This window comes from Phragmites australis, chromosome 17, assembly GCF_958298935.1.
Source record: "Phragmites australis chromosome 17, lpPhrAust1.1, whole genome shotgun sequence".
In the NCBI taxonomy this organism is placed as follows: domain Eukaryota; kingdom Viridiplantae; phylum Streptophyta; class Magnoliopsida; order Poales; family Poaceae; genus Phragmites; species Phragmites australis.
This window is the reverse complement of record NC_084937.1, coordinates 27,881,923-27,906,092: the sequence shown is the minus strand read 5'-3', so window position 1 is coordinate 27,906,092 and position 24,170 is coordinate 27,881,923. Positions and strand designations below refer to the sequence as shown.

The 24,170-nt window shown below is 40.9% G+C and overlaps 1 protein-coding gene and 1 pseudogene across 1 annotated transcript; one reads left to right on the top strand and one right to left on the bottom strand.

Moving 5' to 3' along the window:
• The first annotated feature begins 478 nt into the window (after positions 1 to 478).
• Positions 479 to 7,690, top strand: LOC133897757 (uncharacterized; annotated as a pseudogene).
• A 4,028-nt stretch (positions 7,691 to 11,718) lies between these two features.
• On the bottom strand, positions 11,719 to 15,742 carry LOC133897756 (MYB-like transcription factor ODO1). Its single transcript, XM_062338575.1, has 2 exons — positions 15,220 to 15,742; positions 11,719 to 12,605 (listed from the first exon to the last, which is right to left on the bottom strand). The coding sequence occupies exons 1-2, from the start codon at positions 15,480 to 15,482 to the stop codon at positions 12,056 to 12,058; spliced, it is 813 nt and encodes a 270-aa protein (XP_062194559.1). The 5' UTR covers positions 15,483 to 15,742; the 3' UTR covers positions 11,719 to 12,055.
• Positions 15,743 to 24,170: the final 8,428 nt, after the last annotated feature.

The following is a 24,170-nucleotide window of genomic DNA, read 5'->3' as shown; positions in this document are numbered from 1 at the left end:
ATTATTGATTTTTGAAAAGTTAAAAAGCTGATTTATAATAAAATAAACTAAAAACTGATAAACTAAGTAGAGAATGATTTTTCTGATTTTTAATGTATTGAGAACCTAATTATTCTTAGAAGCCAGCAACCAAAAGCTAAAAGGCATAAGCAGTTTTCAGAAAAAATCCATAAATTTTAACTATGCTAAACTAGATGGTGAAACACCACGGATGTAGTCCATGTTTGTAGGGAGCACAATGATAATTTGTGGAGCGCGAAATGCAAATATGTAACTTATGACTTTGAGCTAAGCTGTAAACACAGCAAATCACTTTACGAGCTAAAACTTTGGCTCATGTTTGGAACGTTGGAGTTTTCCCCGAAATATGCGTGAATTCAACTGTTTCTTTGTCAATCTCTTTTGAAATTAAGGGTTCCAAACAGGCCCTTAATAAATGAATTTATCAGCAAGTTCAGTGACCGTAACATGAACACTTTTTTGCCGCGATCCTACCCCGCGTCGCCATTCCAGGACGACGACGCTGTTCTGTTGCGCGTTTCCCCTGCGCTCTGCTGCGGAGAGCGTCACTGGTCACTGCCCACTGGCCACCGCGCACCGTCGAAACAGAAATTTCGCACGCGACTCCGAGCAGCCGCCCTCCGCCACAACTTTGCCCTGGGCGCGCCCTAGCCCCGCCCTTCTTTATCCCCGGCCCGCCTATGACTGCTGCCGCTGGCGCCACAGCACTCCTCCTCCCATGGCGCTCCTCGCGCTCCGCCTCGGGCCCCTCTTCCCCGCCCCGCGCCGCGCCGCCGCTGGAGGCGGTTGCGGAGCCGGGTCATCGCCTCCAATGCCGCCCCTGTGACGGTCGGGCGGGACGGGGGCGCGGCCGCGGTGGTGTGGTTCAAGCACGACCTCCGCGTCGACGACCGCCCGGGCCTCGTCGCCGCCGCCGCCCCGTCGTGCCGCTCTACGTCTTCGATCGCCGCAGCCTCGCCGGTAAGTTGCTGGCTTTAAGGTGTTGCATCTTCGAATTACGCGCGTGGCCGGATAGAGGAATGGGGATAGTGCGCCTGGTGTGTTCGTGCGGTGGTTTGATCGGACGATTGCGCGTTGGTGCTAACACTGTACCGCCTCTTGATCGTCGTGCTTTTGCCACATTGACGCACATGGTTTCGTAGAAATGCAGAGCAAACTGAAGTTGAACACTGGGCACGGTGTCTGTTGTTACATTGGATATTGAGCCTCGGTTGTTTGCCAACACTGGTAGCTGCCTAATTGTGAAGTTTACCAGCATAAAACATCGGCTGCTTTGCATCAAAGGCTAACAAATGTAGAAATCTGTCCCCACCAAAATCCGGATACACGCAAGTAACTATGCGCTGTGCTCAACTTGTATAGGGCCCCTGAAGCTCATCCTTTTGTTGCTTGTCAGGCCAGTATGGTTGGACCGGTGGAAGAATGAGGATGCGGTTGTTACTAACTTGCTCTTACTAAGCTATGTGCTGTCAAGTTAATACGGCAATCCTGTTTCTGCAATACTAGAATTATAGACTGTTTATAGGAAATTAGTAGATCATAATGACAGTTACATTCATATAAGCTCTTGTTCATCTCTTGCAGAATGCAGACTATTCAGACAAAAAGCTGGAACTGCTGATTTTTGCTTTGAAAGATCTTAAGATGGTTTTGAAGTCTCAAGAGTTTGATCTGCTCATAGGCTTGGGAAATGCTGAAGATGTCGTTCTGAAGCTTGTGAATGAGGTCACTATGCAAGGTTTATGCTGGTAATTGAGCTTAAGAGTTTACATATGCGTTCACCTCTTGCCAACTAACACACCCAGATCTCCTGGTTGCATGCATTGGTGGAACAACAGGTACAAGCGGGTCTTATTTTTACAGAAGAGGAGGTTGAATACAGAGTTTGCAGTGTTCTGGCCAATGTTGAATCATCTTTGTCCACTGGATCATTCACATGGGGAAACCCTCCCGAGATAGTGTCTTGTAGTACTCCGTTGTATGACTATAAGGGTCTGTTTGTTTGAGCTTTTGCTTTTGGGGTTTTTTTGAAAAGCTGTGTTTTTGGCTTGTCTGAAAAACTATTTTTGGAAATAGGTTATTGGCTTCTACAACAAAATTTTGGTTTCTCAGCACATAGCTTCTCAGAAAAGTGTCTCTCAGCGAGCTTCTCAGTTTTAGTTCATTTTCCTCAGAGCCAGAAGCCACTTCTCCAGAACCTTGTTTGTTCTGGTTTCTGACTTCTGGCAGCAGCAGAAGCAGAACCAAGAGCAGGAAATAAACAGGACCTAAGGTAGTTTTTCTCAAGTTCTTTCAACCTCTCCTATTATCCTTTAATAACTTAAATATGTATGGCATGCTGAAGTAATCATTATATCAGAGTTTGACATAAGTACCGATATCACACAACCAATTTTTGAAGGAAAAATTACTAATGACCACACCTCTTCCTGCCCCAACTTTGCCTGCTCTAAATGTGGATTTAGATGCAGGTGCATTTCAATTATATTATTTCTGGAGAATACGTTGATGTTATCCATATCTTTGAACATTTTGGTGTGTTTGTTTAGCTACTACAGCAATTTCCTGTTCAGGTTCTCTACCCACACTGGAAGAACTAAAAGGGTTCCTGAAAGACAGTAGAACACCAGAGGATAATTGGGTTCCTCTCAGAAGCATGTCTGCGGAATCTATTCTAAAAAGGACCTTTGATCAAGGAAAGATCAAAAGTAGTGCTTCATCAAGCATCAGCAATGGAGGAAGCATAGAGGATACCACCATGAATTCTGGTACATCAGGGAGGAAGATTATGAATTCAATGTTTGCATCAGAAAGCTTACTTGAAGTTAGAGGTGGAACTGAAGTTACTTTGTATGCTTTAGCTGCTTACCTAAAATACCTGGAAGGCACAGGAAAAGCTAGTTGGCAAGTGTATGTGTCACCAACTGATGCTGTCCTTCAATTAAATTCTTGTGGGATCTTGTTCAGTCAAATCCAAAACTACAAAGAGTACACTATCCACATCATTGGTGTGCTTCTATTGACAATGCTGTGGTGCTTCCTAGCACCTGATGGAATAGATATCACTTTTTTTATGTTATTCATGTAATGCAGTCTTTGATGTTATACAAATCCTTAGTGAGTTTTAATAGCAAGTCTGATTTAACTTCTGTACCAGGTTGCATGATAAAATGCGCTTAGCTGAAACCAGGGATGGTGCCTCGTTCTACACCTTGTTTGGTAGTGCAATTCAGCTTGGAGTCATATCCAGGAGGATACTTTACCATGAAGCTATTCAATACGAGAAAGATCTAAACGCCGGTTTTTTATCACCATTTGGGTACTCAACGCCTACAGTTACAGCAGCAGTAGATGCAATCTGTTCCATGGAGGTGCTTTTATTTTATTTCTTTCCTTTCTTGTTTTCAATGGCATACCGTTCCCTCCTCTTTTGAGCTGACTTGTTAGGAATACCAGATATTATTTTATTTTGCCTCTAACAATCTATTTATTTACATTGAAGTGGTATGGCTTTTGTCATTGAAATCCCAAGTATGCATCGAGGGAAATTATCCGATAAGAATCTGGAGATGGAAGGGTTATCTTGTACAGTTGTGGTTTAATCTGAAGTACGGTATTTTATTGTAGTGCATAAGATGATGTGTTTTGTTTCCAATGCGTCAGCACCCATTACTAAATTAAAATCAGAGGATATATCCGCTCTAAAAAAACATGGGATATATTATCCTATCTATGTAGGTGGGAAATATCAAACGAGAATAGCTTATAAAATAGGATAGTGAGAACTAGCAATTTATATAAATGACTCAGATCAACCACTAGAATCCACTAATATTTTATGAAAGACCCTCTGGATCACACTTTGCACAATTTTCTGTGCTTATGCAACTAATATGGTATACTGTTTTCTGCTCAATTTTGTGTGCTTAAAATCAGCTACTACAATTTCCTCATTTCAAGCATTCTTCGCAGTGTGTGTGTGTGTGTATATATATATATATTTGGTCATGAAGGTCTTGATGTCCTTCTTGTGCATGGCTTTGGAGCTTTCCTGGAGCACTTTCGTGACAATATATGCAACATTGCTGATGCGGGCCACCGAGTTTGGGCAATCACCCTTGTTGGCTTTGGGGAATCAGGGAAACCAAATGCCAATTATTCAGAACTTTTCTGGTCAGAATTACTGAGGAACTTCATTAGCGATGTCATGAGGGAACCTGTTCATCTTGTTGGCAACTCTATTGGAGGTACATTTAACATAGTAACTAACATTGATATGAAGATGATAGGACATAGATCCTTTATATAGATTATTTAAATGAAATCATTCTCTTGATCTCTTGCTCTAATATTCTCAGGTTATATTGGTGCTATTACTGCTGGCTTATGTCCTTCTCTTGCAAAGTCTCTGGTTCTTTTAAACTCAGCTGGTTCAATTGTTCCAAATTACCCGTTCATCCCATTGAATGAAGTAAGGCAACCAGAATTCAGTAGAATTATTATAATTATGTTTGGTGATTTATATCTTTTCTGCTGTCTGATATTGATAGGTCACAGCTAAAGTGCTGCTGCATGAGTAAAATTGGCATTGGGTACCATGCTTTTATTAGAGAAAACAAGAAGTGACATTTTATTATATTGATTTGCTGAGGTAATGATTGTGGATATGTGGGTGTATCATATATTATCACGTTCTGCTTGATTAAAATAAGATTGAGAAAACATGCACTACAAAATGAACTTGGTAATATTGTTTGGTCTGTATTGATGTGCCTTGATGTAGTATATGAACCTTAGATAGCTGTTAAAGCTTTATTGTAAAAGTCAGTGAAAACTTCCATGGGCAATGTGTTGTGTAAGTTGCTAGTTTGTCGGAAATTGGAGTTTAAAAGCATTTGTAACTGTTAAGTGAAGTATAGGCGAGAATAATGTTTAATTGCTAGATACATATACTTGGTGCTTGTATTCTCAAAAACGATCGCCTGGAAGTAGTCAAAAACTCAAAATCTTTGACATTCAATTTAATCTCTGAAGTATATTACTGGTGCATATTAAATTAATTCTGGTAAATTCAAATACGTGCAGGAAAGATGAACATCATGGCTTTCCAGGTTGTCGGCACAGCTTCTTTTGTTCTTCTTGAGGTCAAGGGCAGAAGGCTTTCTTAAGGAATACTATCCTACAGTATGTGTATTTTAAATTACTTCTGTATTTTTTTAGTACCTTATGTTACTAAGCAATACCAATCTTTTTATTGTCAGAGAACCGAACGGGTTGATAAGTCACTTGTGGACCAGATTATAAGAGCTGTATCCTCACATTGCACCGTATATTTGGCATGCACTTACCTTTCAGTTTGCATCATGGCCTACAAAAAAAAATTGTCCTTGACCCCAAAAAAAAAAGTCATATGATCCTGGGGCAGCAACAGTTATTGAGAGCATATTCAAATTCAATCTTTCGATTCCTCTTAATTTTTTATTTGATTCTTTTGGAGGAAGAATCTTGGTTATCCAGGTATGTTCCTAATATCATCCGCAAATAAAGATTAAGCTCCTCATTCTCATAAAAAATCTTCTGCTAATGATATATCTATCTCGCTATTACCTAATTGACTGTTGAGTGTGGGAGGCTAATTTAATCTTTATTTGCTTCTTTTTTCGAAACAAGGGAATGAAAGACCCCCTTACAAAATCCAAAGCATCTGTTACCATGCTCCAAGAGCATTGCAGCGGGGTCTGTATTTGAGAGTTAGATGCAGGTAACTCCCTCCCCCTCGGCCCCTCTGGCGCATTGTTCTTGTTTGCTTGCTGCGATGCTTTATCCCTTTCAATAGATCTTAATATTTATACCTTTTGCCCTTCAAGGAATTTTGTGGTTTGTGGTTGGCTTTATCTTCTCGTGATGACTGTATCAGGTCATGCTCCACACGATGAAGTTCCAGATGATGTAAATTCCATACTGTGTGAATGGATGAAAGAGATTGAAGTTAAGCCGGCCTTGGAGAAGTCAAAGGCAATTTAGGTAACATATACTCCCTCCGATTGCAAATGTAGATCGTTTTAGGCTTATGCATAAGGATTAAGAAAGTAGATTGAATGACCTTGTTGCCCCTTATTTATTCTGCATTGGAAAAGATAACTCATTCATTTGTGAGAGTGATAACATTTATTACAAGGGCAAGAAGGGAACAAAAGAGAAAAAAGTGCATAGAAGTTTGAGAATGACTTATATTTAGAGAATAGTTGAGGAGGGTAAAACGATCTACATTTGCAATCAGAATTAGTAGAATTTAGGGCGCCCATTGACTGATTGTATAACATGATCTTCAGATGCATTATGGTGACACCTTGATCCAAGTGTACACACCAACAATTCTTTCCATTTTTTTTTAAACATATGGCTTAAATTGTATATGCGGAAAGCGATCTGAGTTGTTAACCCTGTAAAAAACTATCTATGCATACCAATTTTAACCTTTAAAGTTCATACCATTTTCTGGCAGCTGAGATTGAGATGAAGCATATATGATATTGAAAGAAAAAGTAGCATTTGAACTGGTTTGTGGGCAAGTTGGCAGATGCTAGATTCCATTTGCACTTGAATAGAACTTGCTATGCGTATTAATCGATTGTACTTTTGTGTATAGGGTGGAATGGATCTGGCCCTAAATAAACCTCGAACCCTACTGTACAATTGATCTCTAATAATATCATGGAGTTTGCCGTTGACCCCACTGTGCAAGTAGCGTCTAATCATGCTACATCTGTACTTGTTTATACTCACTTGTTTTTCTTTTAGCACAACATAGAAGTACGCAATAAATGATGTCTCATTCCAATTGGCAGCATTATTTTGCCCTTTATGTACAAGGTTCTCGGTGAAACCAACTGTAATCACCTCATTAAACTTTCGTTATTGTAAGGAATAAGTTGGATGTCACAAATATTCTGGGTTGCCCCCCCCCCCCCCCCCACAAAAAAAATGGTGTTTGATCTGGGTTCAAATCTTGGATCAAACATGGTCTGGATCGACATCAAAACTCAGAGCGGAGTGTGTGCGTCAGCACATATCATCTGTTTGATGCAAAATTGACCACCCCGATAAATCATATGAAATTTGAGATATTATGAATTCTTTGCAATATTTTTGAGCTATTCAGTTCTCACTATCCAAGTTGACTGTGCTAATCAAAAGGTTCAAATTGCATGGAACAGAACCAAGTTCAATGCAGAAGTTTGATGACGCTACCCATTTTAGGTTGCACTTTTGAATTATAGGTTCATTTTTATACCTTGTGGGACTAACAACTTGTGTTCTATTTTGGTGTTTCCTTTTGGATCTAGGTCCATGATGTTTCGCAGGGGTTCTTTTATGACTGAAGCCTCGAAGAGCTTAAGGTGTTTTACTCTGTCCTGGTCTCAGTCTTCCGCACTGAACAATACTTGTTTTGTATAGAGGCATCTTTCTAGGCACTGGAGCATGGTTTCATCATCCTGACTATGCATTACATCAGTTCTGCATTTTTAGTTCAGTTCCATTCAATGCAATCTACCAATCACCGGTGCTTACATCTTTTGTATGGTCATGAAACGGCCTTGTCACTTTGGTCCCTCAAAAAAGAAGTTGAGCATTAGCGCCCCGGAACACGAACCGGTCCCCTCTTCTCCAGAGTGATATCACGTCATGGCAGCCATCCATCACACATGTTGTCATTATTTTGCCCCCCTTTTGCTTTGATCATTTGATGCACAGTCTTCAGTGCTTTCAATAACATATCAGCAGTACTTCCACCAGTCATCAGCCCTCGGCACCCTGCCTCATTTTGTATACTTTAGTTGGTGTCATCTGAAAAAAATCTTTGAGCAGAGTTCCCATCGTCAGTGAGGCCATAAAACAAAGCTTTGATTAGGATCACCCAACCAACCCACCTTATCTATTCACAAGCTTTCACCAGGGCCTTGTCCTGGCTTCAAATTTGATAGGGACACAGCCAGTCCATGGCCTCCAAAAGATGTCAAGGTGCAGGTGACCAATTCATCTTGACAAGCTACTGACCTCTTCTTCCTCCCCCCTAATGATAGGCCCAAGGATCATTTGCACCAAGGCTGGCATTTGTCCATGGCCACTACTTGTAGCTAGTACTGTTGCCTCTCTCTACAAGCCTTCGGAATTGTTAATGATTTAGTTGCTTTCGCCCGTGTCCTGTTGGTCCAATCGATCACTTAGGATGTTACAAGCTATTGCTCATGGGCCACTAGCTTCTGCTGCTTTTTCTGCATCCTTGTCTGTTTCTTCCTAGTGCACCCTCGTGCTCCTTTTGTTGGATTTCTTGGAGAGTTCTTACGCTAGCGTCTAGCGTTTGGACGTGTGGTTGCGCGGATCCGAAGACAGCATCCGAGCAAATGTGCTGCCGGATGGTGAAACTTCTGGAGTTTTCCAGCAAATTTAGTAGGACATGGTTATTGGTTTCTCCTATTTTTTACGGAAGCTGATGTTCCATTTAGGCAGGAACTTTGCCGGACTCTAAACGCCCTATTTGGAATACAATATTTTTTCTCAGATTTCACAGGAATTGAACTATTTCATGCATGTGAAATCTGAGAAAAATTATTGTGTTCCAAATAGGGCGTTTAGAGTTTTGGTACGAGTACGCTACTACGCATATGTTTGTTGGCTTGCTGTGCACAAGATACAGGTAAGCGGGTAGGTAAGAAGATTAAGATTCTATAGGCATGTTGTGTTTTAATTGGTGTTTCTTGGAAGAGGTTAAAAAGAGTGTCGCTTGCGAAGTTGGTACACGAGCGACTGTTGCCTTTGATATCTTTGTCACGGTAGGGAAATGCACGAAAGCGTAGTAGACCATATGACCACTGACTGTTCAGAAGTTGAAATCGGCATTTGGTTAGAAAATTAACTTGACGTGTACAACTGGGTGTCAAGGTGCTTGTTATTCCTCTTATCATCTATTAATATGCAGAAAAGATCAATTTTAATTCACTTAATTTATTCTACTAGCGCATTAACCCGTGTGACTGCACAAGCTAGAGATTTAGCTTACGGCTGAATTGTAGATATTTGTGTTAATAATGGTTGTATGTTAAGATATATCAATTATTTATATTTAAATATTTGAATGTAAAATATAAATACAATTTTTGTTCATAATATTGGAATCATGTTTATTATTTGTGAATAAATCTAATTTATAATTTTCATTTTATGTGTTATGCAAATTGATTTTTATTTGTTTCTTGATTTTTTGAAATTATTATTATTTTTAATGTCGTCACCGTATCTCATATTATTTTTTGGAAATGCATTATAAATTCTTTGATATTATTTTTGTGTGATAATTCGTAATATGTTTGCGTTTTGTTATTTTAATTTTGTAATGTTTGATTATAATTGATTTGGAAAAGTGTGTTGATTGCTAACGTAACTAAGTTGGAGTTTGCTAATGTAAATTTGTTGGACAAATGATACCTACAACAAAAAAGAAGGAAAGACAAGACAAGAAGTAGTCTTGAGGTTGGACTTTATGATTTATTTTTTAATTTTCTATGTTGTTTCGTCTGGTTGTTGATTTATGATTATAGTTAATCAATCAATTAATTCGACGGTCGGATGTTTTGTTTTTTTATGAAAATTTCTAAGATTTTCATAGGATTAACGTGGAGACAAAAAAGAACTTTCAATTAGTAAATATAAGATACTACTGTATGGGCGTATGCATGTGCCTTCCTCTTTCCCGCATTAGCAATTGAAGCTTAATTTTAAAAAAATCTTAGATATGGTGAAGTTTTTGGAGAAATATTGGGTGCATATGGGCTATCATGTGCAAATGTGCACAATAGATGACAACCGTGGGATTCTGAACTAGCGGCGTGTGTTCAGGTGAGCAAGATTCACTGATCCAATGAAGCATTTTTATATAAAACCCCTCACGTGGTGGCAAAATCTAGACATCTACGCCTAAGTGGGATGGTAGGATGAATATTACTCATCGAATTAGGATGTGATGATGGGAGTTTAATGTTTGCATTTTTACACCAGATAGCTCATTTGCAATATCATTGTAACTATCGCAATGGTATGGCAGAGCTCACAAGTTTCTTTAGTGCCTAGTTCTCTGTTAGAATAAATTACTTAATCATCTATGGAACAATGATACGTTTCTTTCTCGAGAACCCTCTTACAACCATCTATGGAACAAGTAATTACTTAAACTATTTACTTAAATCAATCTGTACCCCACATGGCCTGTTGTGTTTAAAAAAAATCCATCCTTTTTCATTGGACCAAGCTAGGATTAGGAGTAGCATGACACACGTCTGTTTCTTGCTACGAACGGAAATCCACGTATCATCTTAAAACATAGCTAGCGGCAACCATGAAAGCTAGGAGGAACAAGATCAGAGAAAATTAGCTAACCACTGAACATGCACCGTGCATTTTTCTCGCATGCAAAGGCTTGCCAAAACTCCAGTTGGACAGCTAACTTTAGTTTCAGATAACAGAAATCCACGTATCATCCTAGCTTGCTACAGACGTCTGCACACGTCTGGTACTTGCTACGAACGGAAATCCACGTATCATCTTAAAAAATAGCTAGCGGCAACCATGAAAGCTAGGAAGGACAAGATCAGAGAAAGCTGTGTAGCTAACCACTGAACATGCACCGTGCATTTTTCTTGCATGCAAACTAAGGCTTGCCAAAACTTCAGTTGGACAGCTAACTTAGTTTCAGATACCACGTCGATTTGCCGCATATGGACGTATTGGCAACATGAGTTGTTTCTCATGTCCTCTCTTCCCTACTCTTATCCCATCTAATAAAAATCCCTAACATTTGAATATTTTGTCCATTTTTTCTATCCACTCTCATCTTCCAATCTCACTATCTCGTTACCAGTTATAGAAATATGATCTGTCTTACAAATAAAAATAATAAATAAATTAGGAGAGAAATTATGAGATAATATCATCATCTTTTTTTTCAGATCTCATCTGAAATCAAACTACAATATTGCTTCTGACGTATTCGTTTAATAACGCTCCTATAACACATCCATATCTCCATAACTAGATTTTGTATTTAATGTTATCGTGTCTAATATTTATATTTTTGTTGCAACGTATAGATAGTTAGGTAGTTCATGAACAACTTGGAAATCAAGATGATCAGGAGCTATTGTCTAGCTTCTCTCTAGACTCTAGAAACGTCCATCGATCTCACTGTCATGCGCGTCTCGGATCCAATTTTTTCGGTTCTTTTACATTCCCAGTAAAAATCCATTGCATCTCTGAGACTTTTTACATTTATCGTCCAACCGAATCTTTTTGCTTTCTCTTTATTTTTGAGCAAAAACTATTTTCACTTTCTGTGTTTTGCTTCCTTTTCATTCCTTTTCGTTTACCCTTTTCGTTCTTTGGCGTCCATTAAATTGTCAAAACTTTTGAGTAAAAAACGGTGTCTTCATCAACTAGTGCCATATATATAAGCATGGCTCAACTGCCCCGTTGAATTTGTGAATACCTACCTACTCAATCGTTAACACTATCTCAAAGAAAATATATAGATATAACTAACATATGTGATTACTATATAACTACCATGAACCCCGCCAACATTGCACATAGGAATATCTTGAAAGTCTTTGATCACGAATTAAGTGAAGCACCGCATGTGTGTATGCAATTTGCACATAAGAATGTTATTCCACAAGATGCAAGAAGTTAACAATACATACATCTACGTATAACCAAATGTACACCACCTCTCTAGTTCTTTGAGAAGAAACACACCTTTCCAGCGACACGATCACACGAACCCCTTAACCTCAAAGGGAATAACAACAACATGGCTCTAAATCTCTACACCTCTCTCCCCCCTCAAATGCATCCCAACCACTGGTTGGATCGATCCGGGACAGGGCCATTCACCGTTCACAATCTCGATGCATGCTTTTTATTATTACTCATCTACATTTATAGCAACACAAGCTCTGACATCTTCAGCTGCTATAGCTAGCTAGAACTTTGCTCCATTTGAGCTATTGACCATGTAGCCATCGACCAAACTCGAGTCCCCCAATCCAAAATCTTGGTAGTCTAGCAGCCAGTCAGTCGCGCCGTCCCACGGCAACGGCGCCGGGCCGGCGGCGATGCTGCTGAAGTCGTCGACGTCGACACTGCCAGCGAAGCTGAGCCACGGCTCGTTGCCGGTGGGCGGGTCCTCTTCCAACAGCCACTTTACCAATGGGTCCTGGTCATGGCTACTACTGCTTCTGCCGGTGCTGACAGTGATCGTGCTCGATTCCGTCGGGCTGGAACCGCCGGCAGACACGTCCCTGACGACGTCGTTCTGCAGGCTCTGCTGCTTGGTTGCCTCGTCGGTCTTGGACTCGGCCGTGACGTCGGACTGCCACGTTGTGGCCGGGCTGCTGGTCTTCCTGTCGAGAGGCTCGTGCGTGACCGGGTCGATGCCCATCTTGATCAGCTTCTTCTTGATGTGCGTGTTCCAGTGGTTCTTGATCTCGTTGTCAGTCCTGCCCGGTAGTTTGGCAGCAATCTTCGACCATCTGCATGGACCAAAAAATCGTTAGATTGTATGATTGGATCATGTGCATCACGCATGAGTGTACGGCTGTAAGCTAAGTAAGAATGAAAATTGACCGGGTACTTTTATGCGTTGCTAAAATGAAAAGGAAATTATGCGGGCTCAAAAGAATATCGAGCTAGTGTCGACGGTTTTAGCTGAGTATACTTTCGATTTTGATTATATATTGTAAGAAGAATTAAAATGGAAGCAATTAACCATCTGGCAATCATTTTCACGGGCAACATAGAATTACTGAATCCTGGGAACTGAGGGAGACGTAAAAGTGAGATTTACCTGCCTTCCCATACTTTTTTTTACCCAACAATGCTTATGGATGTTTTTACATTGATGTGGAAACTACAGCTGTCACTTATATCAACAGATTATTTTGATGATTAGATTTTCAAAAAATGCTTTGCTGATTTGAAGTGAAACAGAAAGATCACAATCGATCTTTCGGTCTCATATATTTCTTTAAGCTATGTGAGGAGTGTAGCCTTTAAAGAGTGACAAAAATACAAAGTGGTTGGTAGAGTGTGACTTTGCTCCTTCCATTTTCCAATGAGGCAAGTGGACCTAAGCGCGATGCTTTCCATTTCTGAATCTAACGTTTAAGGTTTCTTAGCCACACAAGTCAAGATAGTGGCCAGTGCACTAGGTTACACATCAAGAAAGTGATACAAGAAATTTATAATGGTCATCGGTGAAATTTTCTGTGGCTATGACATTGTAGGCCTAGAGCGATAAGCAGCTAATTGAAAATTACCAACCTATATGTTGCAGCCATGTAGAGACCTAGACCCTGATGGTATCTACATCAGTTTGTAGATATATAAAACTATATTTTTCAGAATTCCGTGGTACAAATTGATGTCAAAATTTATTTTTATAGTTAGAACGTCCAACTCACTTTTATATCTTAGCCTAGAACCAACTTCATGGGGGCATTAGTCTAGGTTTTGAATACGAAGTTCTTTCAGTGCATTAATGTACCACATGCATCCACCACCCATCTATTTCTTCGTCTACAACTTTTCAAGATATATCTACATCAGTTGGTACGATGGTGATTGACTATCTTGTGCAAAAAGTAAAACTTGCAGTAGCTAACATACATGACCATACCACTGACCACAAAGAAACACTTCCATACTTCGCTAATCCTCTAGTGTAAGGAACTAATCACATGTGATGTCTCATGTTTCCTCGTACGAAGGCAATAGGTCACCAATATGTCACGCTTCTTACAACAGTTTTTATATTTTCAGGATAAAGTTATGGAACCTTTTAGAGTACCATATATAATTGCCCAAAAGTAGTACTGAGATCAAGCTATCAATTATTTATGAACTGCTAGAAGAAAATGAACTTGACCATAATTTTATCGTTGAGAGCATGCATAGATTAAACACTCGCATGTATTATTTCTATGAAGTGGCTATTGTGTTGATTGAAAAAAATAAGGGAATAGTTAAATACATATATATCACATTTTGGGGAAATAAATTATGCGCACTCTGTATCCCAATTTAACGAAATGTAGAGAATGAGGCTAATTTTTTAGAAAAAAGATGAAAATATGATGTGTTGAACCACTAATTCCAGCAGACCAAGAAAATAACTCGCGCGTGTGTGTGCGCGCGCGCGTGAGTTATACTGTTTCCTAGAGAAAGTTCAATGTATGCATGCATGGCCCTAGGCCCCTAGCAGTAACAATATTATGGTCATGCATGTAATTATAACTTTTCTAGTATTCTCTAGAAGCTAGGTAGGTAAAGAAAAAGAAGGGGGGTGTATAGGAGTAAAACTCTTAACGGATTATTCCTAGCTATGTTAGTTTTGTCCCCTTCAAGAGCAATCAAACAGATCGGTGTCTCACGCTTTCACAACGATATCACCCGCATGCATGCATGGGCTATCTACTCCTCTGAATTTGGTCGCCTTGTGATGGATACGTTTGGGAAAAATTCTGGCATTCATGGTTTTACCAATCAGCAATCAGTGTGGACAGTAGTTCGTCTGCTAATCGTGTGTGCTGACAAGCAACCTACGTGCAAGAGTCCACGAGAGTTTAGTTAATTCTTTGCAATGTTAGGTGACATGTATACTGTGCTCGTCACTCTGGTCAATCGATCTAGTTTACTTTGTTGATCGACGAACGACGACAAGTTTAAGCTTGCTTGCGTACGACAGCAGCAGTTGTAGTGATCATCAAGCTGATCTTTACCTACCTACGTATGCCTTACATATGATCATGTCATGCACATGTAATTGCTCATTGTGCCAACATTAGTTATCAGTTCGTTGTCAAGTTATTATTTGCCGTGCTTTGCAACCGATCACATTAACAAAGACAACAACAAGCTACTACGTACGAACGTATCGATATATATATGAACTGAAATGAAATACTACCTAAACAGATATTGTACGTGTCGTTTCTTGTACCTAGCCTATCTATCATACTGTGCACTTGCCAATTTTTGTACGGAAATTAGTTGTTCTGCCGTAGCGATGTATATATGCTAGCGCACAAATATGTCCAAACTTTAGCATTAATGCATACCGCATGGCGCGATGGATGGATGAATCACCTGTTGCCGAGCTTGGCATGGAGGTCAATGACGACCTGCTCCTCGGCGTCGGTGAGGAGCCCGCGCTTGAGGTCGGGGCGGAGGTAGTTTGTCCAGCGCAGGCGGCAGCTCTTGCCGCACCGCAGAAGCCCGGCCAGCTTGGGCACGGCGCGCCAGCAGCAATGGCCGTTGGTCAGGATGAAGTTGATGAGCTTCCTGTCCTCCTCCGCCGTCCACGGCCCCCGCTTCACCCCCAGTTTGTCGCAGCACGGCTGCCGCCCCATCCGGAGCCCGGTTGATGGCCGTGTGTCGGCCGGCCGGCTACCCGTACGAGAGAGGCCACGAGCCTGCAGCGAGCAGCAGCTAGCCCGCGTGCCCACGGCGAGCGAGCTCCAGTTAAAAGGACGCGGCGCGCGGACGGGCGAGCAAAGCGAGGCCGGCTACCAACCTCGCGGTCGCGCGCGGCTTGGCCGGGGCAGCACGCAGGTAGACGGGCTAGCTAAAGGCCGTGACAAGTGCCTGGCAACCGCAGCGGGAGAGATCAGAGCGTGCGCGCGCGGGCGTTTATATAGTTCCTGAAGCTTTTTTTCTCTGTGGCGAAGGCGATGGCGCACAAGCCACAAGGAGAGGGGGAACAGGCTGTGCCCCACAGGGACCCGGCCCCAGGGTGGGTTAGTACTTGGCCTCTACTAGCTCCTACCTGCCCTACCCTTGCACTAGACAACTAACAAACTTAGCCGTCGGATAATAACGTAGCCTTTAGATCAAGCACTGAAAGACGCTACTAACATTTTCCAAACACGTCATGAATTGTTTTGACACTTTTAAATCCTTATGTCTATATATGGGCAATCCCTAAGCACACCGTTTATAGGGTCTTTTCGAACCCAATAAATTCACAGGAAACAGTCCAATTCGCAGCAGGAATTGATAAGGAAAAAAACCCCGTTAATTTTAGGGCCTCAGATTTGAATCTCTGAGTGGAACTACTCTTATGACTTGTTTGGAACGCAGGAATAAGAATGGACTATTTCTATATGAAAGCTAACGTCACACGTTACAAACAGGCCCTTCAACTTTTTCGACCTGTTTTGCAGGGCAACTAAACTAAAGTTGTGACACAAGATTGTGCAGGGGTGTCGCAGCATCACCATGCGCGGCCCACCATGCACGATCAGAAGCTACAGTTCGGTGTGTCTGAAGCTGAAGGCGGCGGGGCATGCCATGTCCGCCTCAGTTGCATCCTTACGCAAAGATTCCATCAACCATTCCGTCAGCCGTCCGCAAAACCAGCTCGCGCTGCGGTCGCGACGTGGTGCGCGCAGGTGTGCACAACCGGCAACCGCGGCCCCAGGCACCGCCGTGCCTTCGCGCACAAGTCGTTTCACCCCGCCCCCACCTGGCCTCACTTACCATCCACCTTCAACCGTAGGGAGGAACTAGAGCACGGCAGCGACCCCGTCAGTGCACGGCGGGGGCCGGCCGGCTCACCTTCCGCTGCCGACCACAGGTGAATCTGTGGCCCGACGTCGGCACGAGCTCCGCCATCTGGCTTCTTCATCATCCACTGGGCGTGCCTTTGCGCGACGGTGACCAAGGAAGAGGGGACGAAACATGAGTCGGACAGGGTCTCATGTCAGCCATACCGTCCGTCGCCTTCCTCGGATCTGTAGTTACCGATTGACCTCCTGACTCCTGGACGACCTGGCAAGCCAGCCAACCAAACTTGGACAGCTCCTTGCTCTGTGTAGTATATGTCCAGAAACGACGTAAGAGTCGGCATAACAGTGGTTAGAACTTAGATGATCTGATATGGGAAACTGTAGTTTTCATTGTCAGCTATGCTGTTCTATCGAGAGACGAACAAGATGGCTCACTGCACCAGAAGTCCAGAACTCGTCTGAGACTGTGAAAACTAATTAACAAGGCCACCAGCTACTGCTATTCAGTTGCTAATGTACAAGGATAATCCAGCCTGTAATTTGTATTCATGCTCAATGAGGAGTGGATCTCCTTGGGCCTGTTTGGCTTTCGGCCCCCAACACGCTAAGCCAAATTTTGGCCATGGTTAAAATCGAGGTAGTGCTAAAATTTGGTAGAAAAAATATTATTTGGTTCGTGATTAAACTAAAGTTAAGATAGTAGCAAAATTAAGACTAGAAGAGGGTGTTTGGATTGCAGTCATGTCGAAAAATTTGAAAGCTATAAGTATGACATGTGAGATCTACATATAATTAAATTTGAAAGCTGTGAGTATGACATTTAGATGTTTCTGGAGGTTACTACAGAAGGAAACTCAAAGAAAAGATATTTTGAAGGCATGCTATTGTTTGAAGGTGGTGACCATACAAGTCTTTATCAAGAATAGGTGGTCACATAATCATAGACTATATGGTTGATATTATTTGTTTAGAAACCATGTTTACGTTATGCTTAATCATTGATATAATAAGGATTGTAGGTTGTATGCATCGTAAGATGAAAAAGCTGGAATTCGTTCCTTTATCTTAAAAAAACTAATTTTTTAACATCAAAATATAGTTAATATGAGTCTTGATTTATATATTTAATTGCAAAGAACCCAATAGTTCAAATGGATTAAAAATTAGATACACGGTTTAACAAATAATACAATTTTAAACTTGCTAATTCCAAATAAATTCATTTAATGCCACCACTCACGCGCTGATACGTCATCCTAGCTGCTGTGCATTTTGACCCGCCAATTCGTGGGCGAGCAAACCGCACGTCAAAGCTCGGCCAACAATTTAGCTTGCAGGGCAACTAGGGAAGGCCAAATTCATTTTAGCCGGCCAACGTACGTTGGGCTCTTCTAATGCAAACGGATGCCAAATCAACCGGACCGAGCTAAACACTGGCTTTGTACGTTTGGGTACAGATCCAAATAGACTCCTTGTCTCAATGTAGGACGCAGGCAAATCCCCAGCAAGGACATGGAAACAGAGAGGAGGCTAGAACTCACTCCTGGTCCTGGACAGATTCAGTGTACTTTCAGCGTCCATGTCTTCTCAGCATGGGCTGAGATGGGTGTGATGTTGCTAAAATAGTGGTAGGTCAGCAATTCTACTTTGTGTCTATCTTTTAGAAGCTTCTATATATATACACACGATGGCGGCTGGGAACCATGAAGGAACAGGGTCACACAGTAGCCACACTGTCGATTACCTTTCTCGGACCTGTAGTTAGTAATTGGCACCCATAATGGAAGAGCCAACGAAAGGCAACCAAACTTAAATAATAGATCAAAAGTCTATATCAATCCGAATAATAAATACATACATTCGGAATTAAAAAATATAGAGTTTGAGAAACAAGATATCTAAATAAAGATTTCAAATAAAATAAAATAAATATATTTAAATTAAGGTTAGAATAGAAAAATAAGGATCCATATCAAATATAGTGTTATTGAAAATTATTATAAAAATCAAATACCTAAATAAATATGCAATGTAAAATATAATTAATCAATAGCTAAAATTTATAATAAAAAATTCAAAATTCTTATCAAATTAATATATTAAGAAGCACCGTATAACTAAGACCCACATCAAGCAGGCAATAGAAAATGCACAACATGCAGATAAGATAAACCTATTTTAATTTTAGTTAGATTAGCTACAACTGACATACGATTTTGACAGTTGATCAAAATGTATACGAATTGAATCAATATGTGTATACAATTCGGCTACAAGTTTGGAGCACAAATAATTTTCTTTTTCACTAATATAATTTTTCTTCTTCTTCTAATTTTATATGTTTTGTAACTAAATGAAACTAACTAAAAAAAACAAAAGCGACTAATTTTTATCAAAGACTATTATAACAAAATATTGCAATAAGACTAACTATACTATTAATATGAGCCATCATGCTAATTCATTATAACACAATTCACAATTTGTTCGCATACAAGGTGCAGTATGCAGCTACATGAACTAGAACAAACGCAGTTATACAACAATTTTCCCCACCGCGACGAACTCCTAACTCAATAATTTAACAACTTTTTCGGAGGGAAGGCGGGGAAAAACTCACTTCTGATCAGAAACATGGTCAGCAAACAATATATTCTGCTGACGAGGGGGATGAAACGACCGTGCTCTGTAACGAAAAATAATAATGTCAGTTCAGTGTTATGTGCTTTGGAAAATTTAGACGAGAAGGCACCCTCAAGACATCCTTGGCACGAAACATGTCGATTGATGTGATTCAAGTTCTCGACCGATCTGCAGCGAAAGCCTAAAGGTTTATCTCGGAGCATCACAGCTAAAGGAATGGCAGCAACCTTCTCTGTTATGTGCCTATCCACTGCTGAAAAGAATAAACAGATCAAATCAAAATTCCTGGAAATAGCTAAATAGTTTTGCACCAAAATTTATAAATAAAACCAGAGTAATTGATTGAACGAGTATTATACATTGTATTGTGGCTCCTTCCCATCCTTACCAACGCTCTTATTAACTAATGCAATTGAGATGCTTTTGGAGTGAAGACAGATCTGCCAATAGATAAATTAGGAGTCAAAGCCTAACCAAGTTTATGTTGCTAATTCACGTTTATTTCCATTATCTCAAAAAATAAATCAGAGGAATTTGTACAAAACATGACGACTTCCAGAACACTCGATGAATAAGCTCGATGGCCATTGCCCTTCTGTACAAAATGGAGTAACCATCTTCAAGATCATTGTAGAAGACAGCTATATAACAGGAGGGTCAGATTGAATCTTGAAAGACCTGAATTTCGTTCATGAAAAGCCTTGAATTCTATTTGCATAGACTGCCATCTTGAGATGTTTTTGGTTGACAGAACTCATCAAACTTACGAAGTGTTTCAATTTTTCCTTGAAAAAGATGACCAAAAAGGAAACTTTATTTTTTTGAAATGATGGCACTATAACAACGAGATTTCTCTAGGTGGCAAGTCGATTCCATCCTGTCTTTCAAGACTTGTAATACAAGATCGAAGACAATGACAAGAAATGCGTGTTCACTGTTTGATTCCCTGCAACCCCACATCTAAGTTGATTGTACATAAGAAAGACAATAAGCAACCAATAATATTATCTTATTTCAATGGTCATTTGATAAGAAGAACTGTACTACATCACATGTGTCGTCATGTAACCAATGCTACACTATATTACCTTTCAAGTCATATTAGCTACCTACTAGCAAGTTTCAGGGACTTGATCTGTAAATGGTTGGGCCAGACAATGATATAGAAACATCTCATAACACCAATTACTATGTATTGTTTCTGCTCTTAGCCTCTTACCGACAAGTGCAACAAGATTACAGACAGTGAGATGTCTTACAGCTATGCAGAAATTTTCTAAAGTTTCAAGTTAACATCAGACCTAGTATCTAGCCCATCCCGTGGAAATGACTACCTTTCGAAAATACTGCCAGATTAGAAATTTTGGACGGAAGTAATTGTCCAGTTTATTCGTCATCAAATCCGGTCAGCTAAATTCAAAGAAGAACAGCCTGGATTACCAACCTTCCAGCTAGAAACCGTGTAGCCCAATGTCGATTTGATGATGAGAGAATATTTGACTACACAGTAAAAGTAAAAGTATTTAGTCTTGATTCCCTTAGCTTATTTGCATCTTCGTCAGTAAGACATCCCCACAAACTTAATCACAATACTTGACTAGACTGATAGAAAATGTTGATCGTTCAATATATTGACAGACAGATAGACAGGCAGAACAGTTCAATAATTCAATCTAGCTGTCTCGATTAAATTGTTCATGACGAATCTATAATAACAACAACACCAAAAACAAAACTCAAGGTGCTGCGTTCCTCACACACCTTCATTGGCTTTGTTCTGGAAGTTGACATGAGTGGCACAACATAGATCACAGAGAATGTGAGACTGCAGAAGGATCACACTATAGTTCTCGGTCTCAACACTACGCAAGCTAAATTATATATGAAGAAATTATTAGTATGGCTGGCAAGAGCAAGCTTGTGTTGTACCCTCCACCTAGTTCAAATAGGATTTGAGGTATATCTTTTATATATAAAAAAACTCAGCAGGAGAACTGCCGGGAGTAGTTTATTAGAAGAAGAATCAAATGTTCGCATCAAGCTTGTGGGAGGATTACATTATAACAATGCCCTAATCAATTGCTGCTTGAAGTTTTGGTGTAAAGAAGGCCAATTAGGCCGGCCGTGGCCTGTCACTGTAGACATGTCTAGGAACAAGCTGGCCCAGCCGGGCACGAAGATTTGTGCTGTGCCAGAGCAGCCACTAGGGAATGGTGGGCCGGCATGGTACGATCCGGAATGAAACGATGAGCCAGATATGATTTGCCCAGTAGGCACGATCGGCTCATGAGGCATGATTGGGCCATTGGTCAATAAGCAGCACGATCGGCTCGGCTAAGATTGTGCCTAACTGGTTGGTATGGCCCATTAGCCCTTTTTTTGAAAATATAGCCCGTTTATTTTGAAAAATATGAAAAAATTCAAAAAACATCACCAAATAAGGCAACAAACCTCATTCCACACCAGAAAATCTTCCTAGCTCTCTTGTGTGATCCTCTCATTCTTCTCTCATGTTCTTGCGAATTTGCAATAATTTGGCAATATTCATTGTAATTATTGCCAAAAATATGAAAATTTAATACCTGACTTCTAGCTTGTTTGAAGAAATCAAGGTACATATTTTGCATCTAAGTTTGTTATCTTAAATATTTTTATTTCTCTAGTCTTAATCTTTCTAATTTGTCTAGTCTTAATATTTCTTTATTGCTCTAGTAGTCTTAATATTTCAAAAATAATAATCATAGTTTCATTCATGGAACATGATACATCTGGCTCTACAAGTGCACACGTGTCATCAAGTACCAGTGCAAAAAGATCAAGACATATTATGTCCTTAGTGTGGCAAGATTTTGAAAAGGCATATAGAGAAGAAGATGGTGTCAAAGTAAGATATGCTAAATGTAATATATTCAAACATGAATTATCTGCAAAGTCTACAGGTGTAACACGACACTTGAATAGTCATGGTGAAACTTTCAAACAAAGCATAGAGTGAGCATGAGGCAGACGATGTTGCAGTACAACCCCGACGGTTCTAGATGTTGATAAAAACATATAACTTTCGGAGCTAGGTTATACTCTTTTTTTCATTTTTAGGGTTTTCTCATATTGAGTTTTTTTTGCCTAGAAAGGTTTTTAATGAGACAACCAAAATATCAATAAAGCTCAATATTTAATTCCAATTTGATTTTATCTATTTTTCTAGAATGTTGTGAATTTCGGAGCTACGTTGTACTCGTTTTTCCTTCCTATGAAGGTTTTTAATGAGGCAGCCAACATAACAATAAAGTACATTAATTAGGTGAATAAGGCATTTCCATTTTTATTCCGTTATTTTTTTTATTTTTCCATATTTTTTGATTTTTTTTTTCTTCTGATTTTTCACCGTACCAATCGTGCCTAGCCCACGAGGATGGGTGCCTGTGTCATGGGCCACCGCTTAGGCTTATGGGCCAACATGACATACCCCCTAACAGGATCGTGCCCGGTGGGCCAAGCTGTTTTTGTGCCCGTGATAGCCCGGCCCACCAGGCCCAGTTGACCATCTTTGTGGGGAGAAATTCAAATTTTATTGTGAGACAGCTACGCGTTAGCCAAATTCCAGTGAAGAGAGCAAGACATTGATATTACATGAGAGACCCACTAGGGAAGATGATTATCGTTAAGGAGCAAGAACCGAGAGCATGCCATAGCTGGGTCAGGAGGACCAGCGGAGATGGCCACGAAGAAGACCTCGCAACCACGGATTACGTGGCCACCTTCAACCGCGGTTGCCCCTAAAAGGAGTGATATGGAAACAGACGCAACAACAAACTCAATGTCGCCCGCATTTCATGGCGATCGCGAATTGGGAATAATGATGTGCAAATTGCGTCACATTGGGGCTTGGTCCCCTCCTATTTCCAATGAAAATGCCAAATGAAGAGCATCATATTTTTAGCTTGCTGGATTGCAAGGGAGAAGGCGGCACTGCAAGTGGGGGAGAGGGTTTTGCGAGTAACCTGCTGCTCCTGGTGCGTTGTCTCCTGGAGTCTTCACTTTTCTGCCGCTGCAGTCACCAGCCGTGGAGCGCGGGGAGGAGAATGGGGAGGAGGGAGACCAACCATGGAGACAACGCTAATCATCCGCCCTTGTGGCTCTCTCATGTCGATGCCGCTTAGGCACGCTGCGCGACATGGAGGTTAGGCGGCGCGTTGGTGCATTGGATCTGGTGGAGAAAGGAGCACACATGGCATTGCCTTAGCCACGCGGTTAGACACGCACCAGAAAACGGCGAGTGTGAGACCAAGGCTCGTCACCAGAAAACGGCGTAGATGAGAGGACAGTGAGCAGGGAGATGGGTGGCGCCGATGCTGTGGCGAGTGCGGGCATGGGTATAGGGTACTCGTAGGCTCGTGGCCAGTGGCACTAGGAATCTAGGATAGTATTGCGACATTTTAAATCGTCTGGTCGACAAAACTCGACGGTCTCGATAGTGTGTTGGTAGAAACAATTTCCCCAAAATTTATACGTTGTTGAAATTTAGGTTCGATATTGACTTCATCAGTGCTACAGCTAGGATTAAAAAAAGCTTTTTTTTAAAACAAAGAAATAAGTTCAAATTACTCTCCTGAACTATACATGTTGTCCGGATAACCCACTGAACTTCAAAACCGTTTATTTAACCCTCGTGATTTTTATTTTGGATCACTTTTAACCCTAGATAGTTTTGAACTCTGGTTTACTAACGTGGAAGGTGGTTTTTGCCCTACCGTTTAGATCAACACACCGACGTGGTCAATGAGTCGTGGGGCACGCTTATTGGTCGCATAGAGCAGAAGCACAGCCACAGTGGCTCTGGCCGCGCTCGTCGGCGGCAAACCGGTGATTGACATTAGGGATGACAGG

What these genes read in the sequence shown, in the direction of transcription:
- LOC133897756 (XM_062338575.1), bottom strand. Translation starts at nt 15,482, where the DNA reads ATGGGGCGGCAGCCGTGCTGCGACAAACTGGGGGTGAAGCGGGGGCCG. An exon ending in CATGCCAAGCTCGGCAACAG is followed by an intron (nt 12,606 to 15,219) that starts GTGATTCATCCA and finishes TGGTCCATGCAG; the next exon opens with ATGGTCGAAGATTGCTGCCA.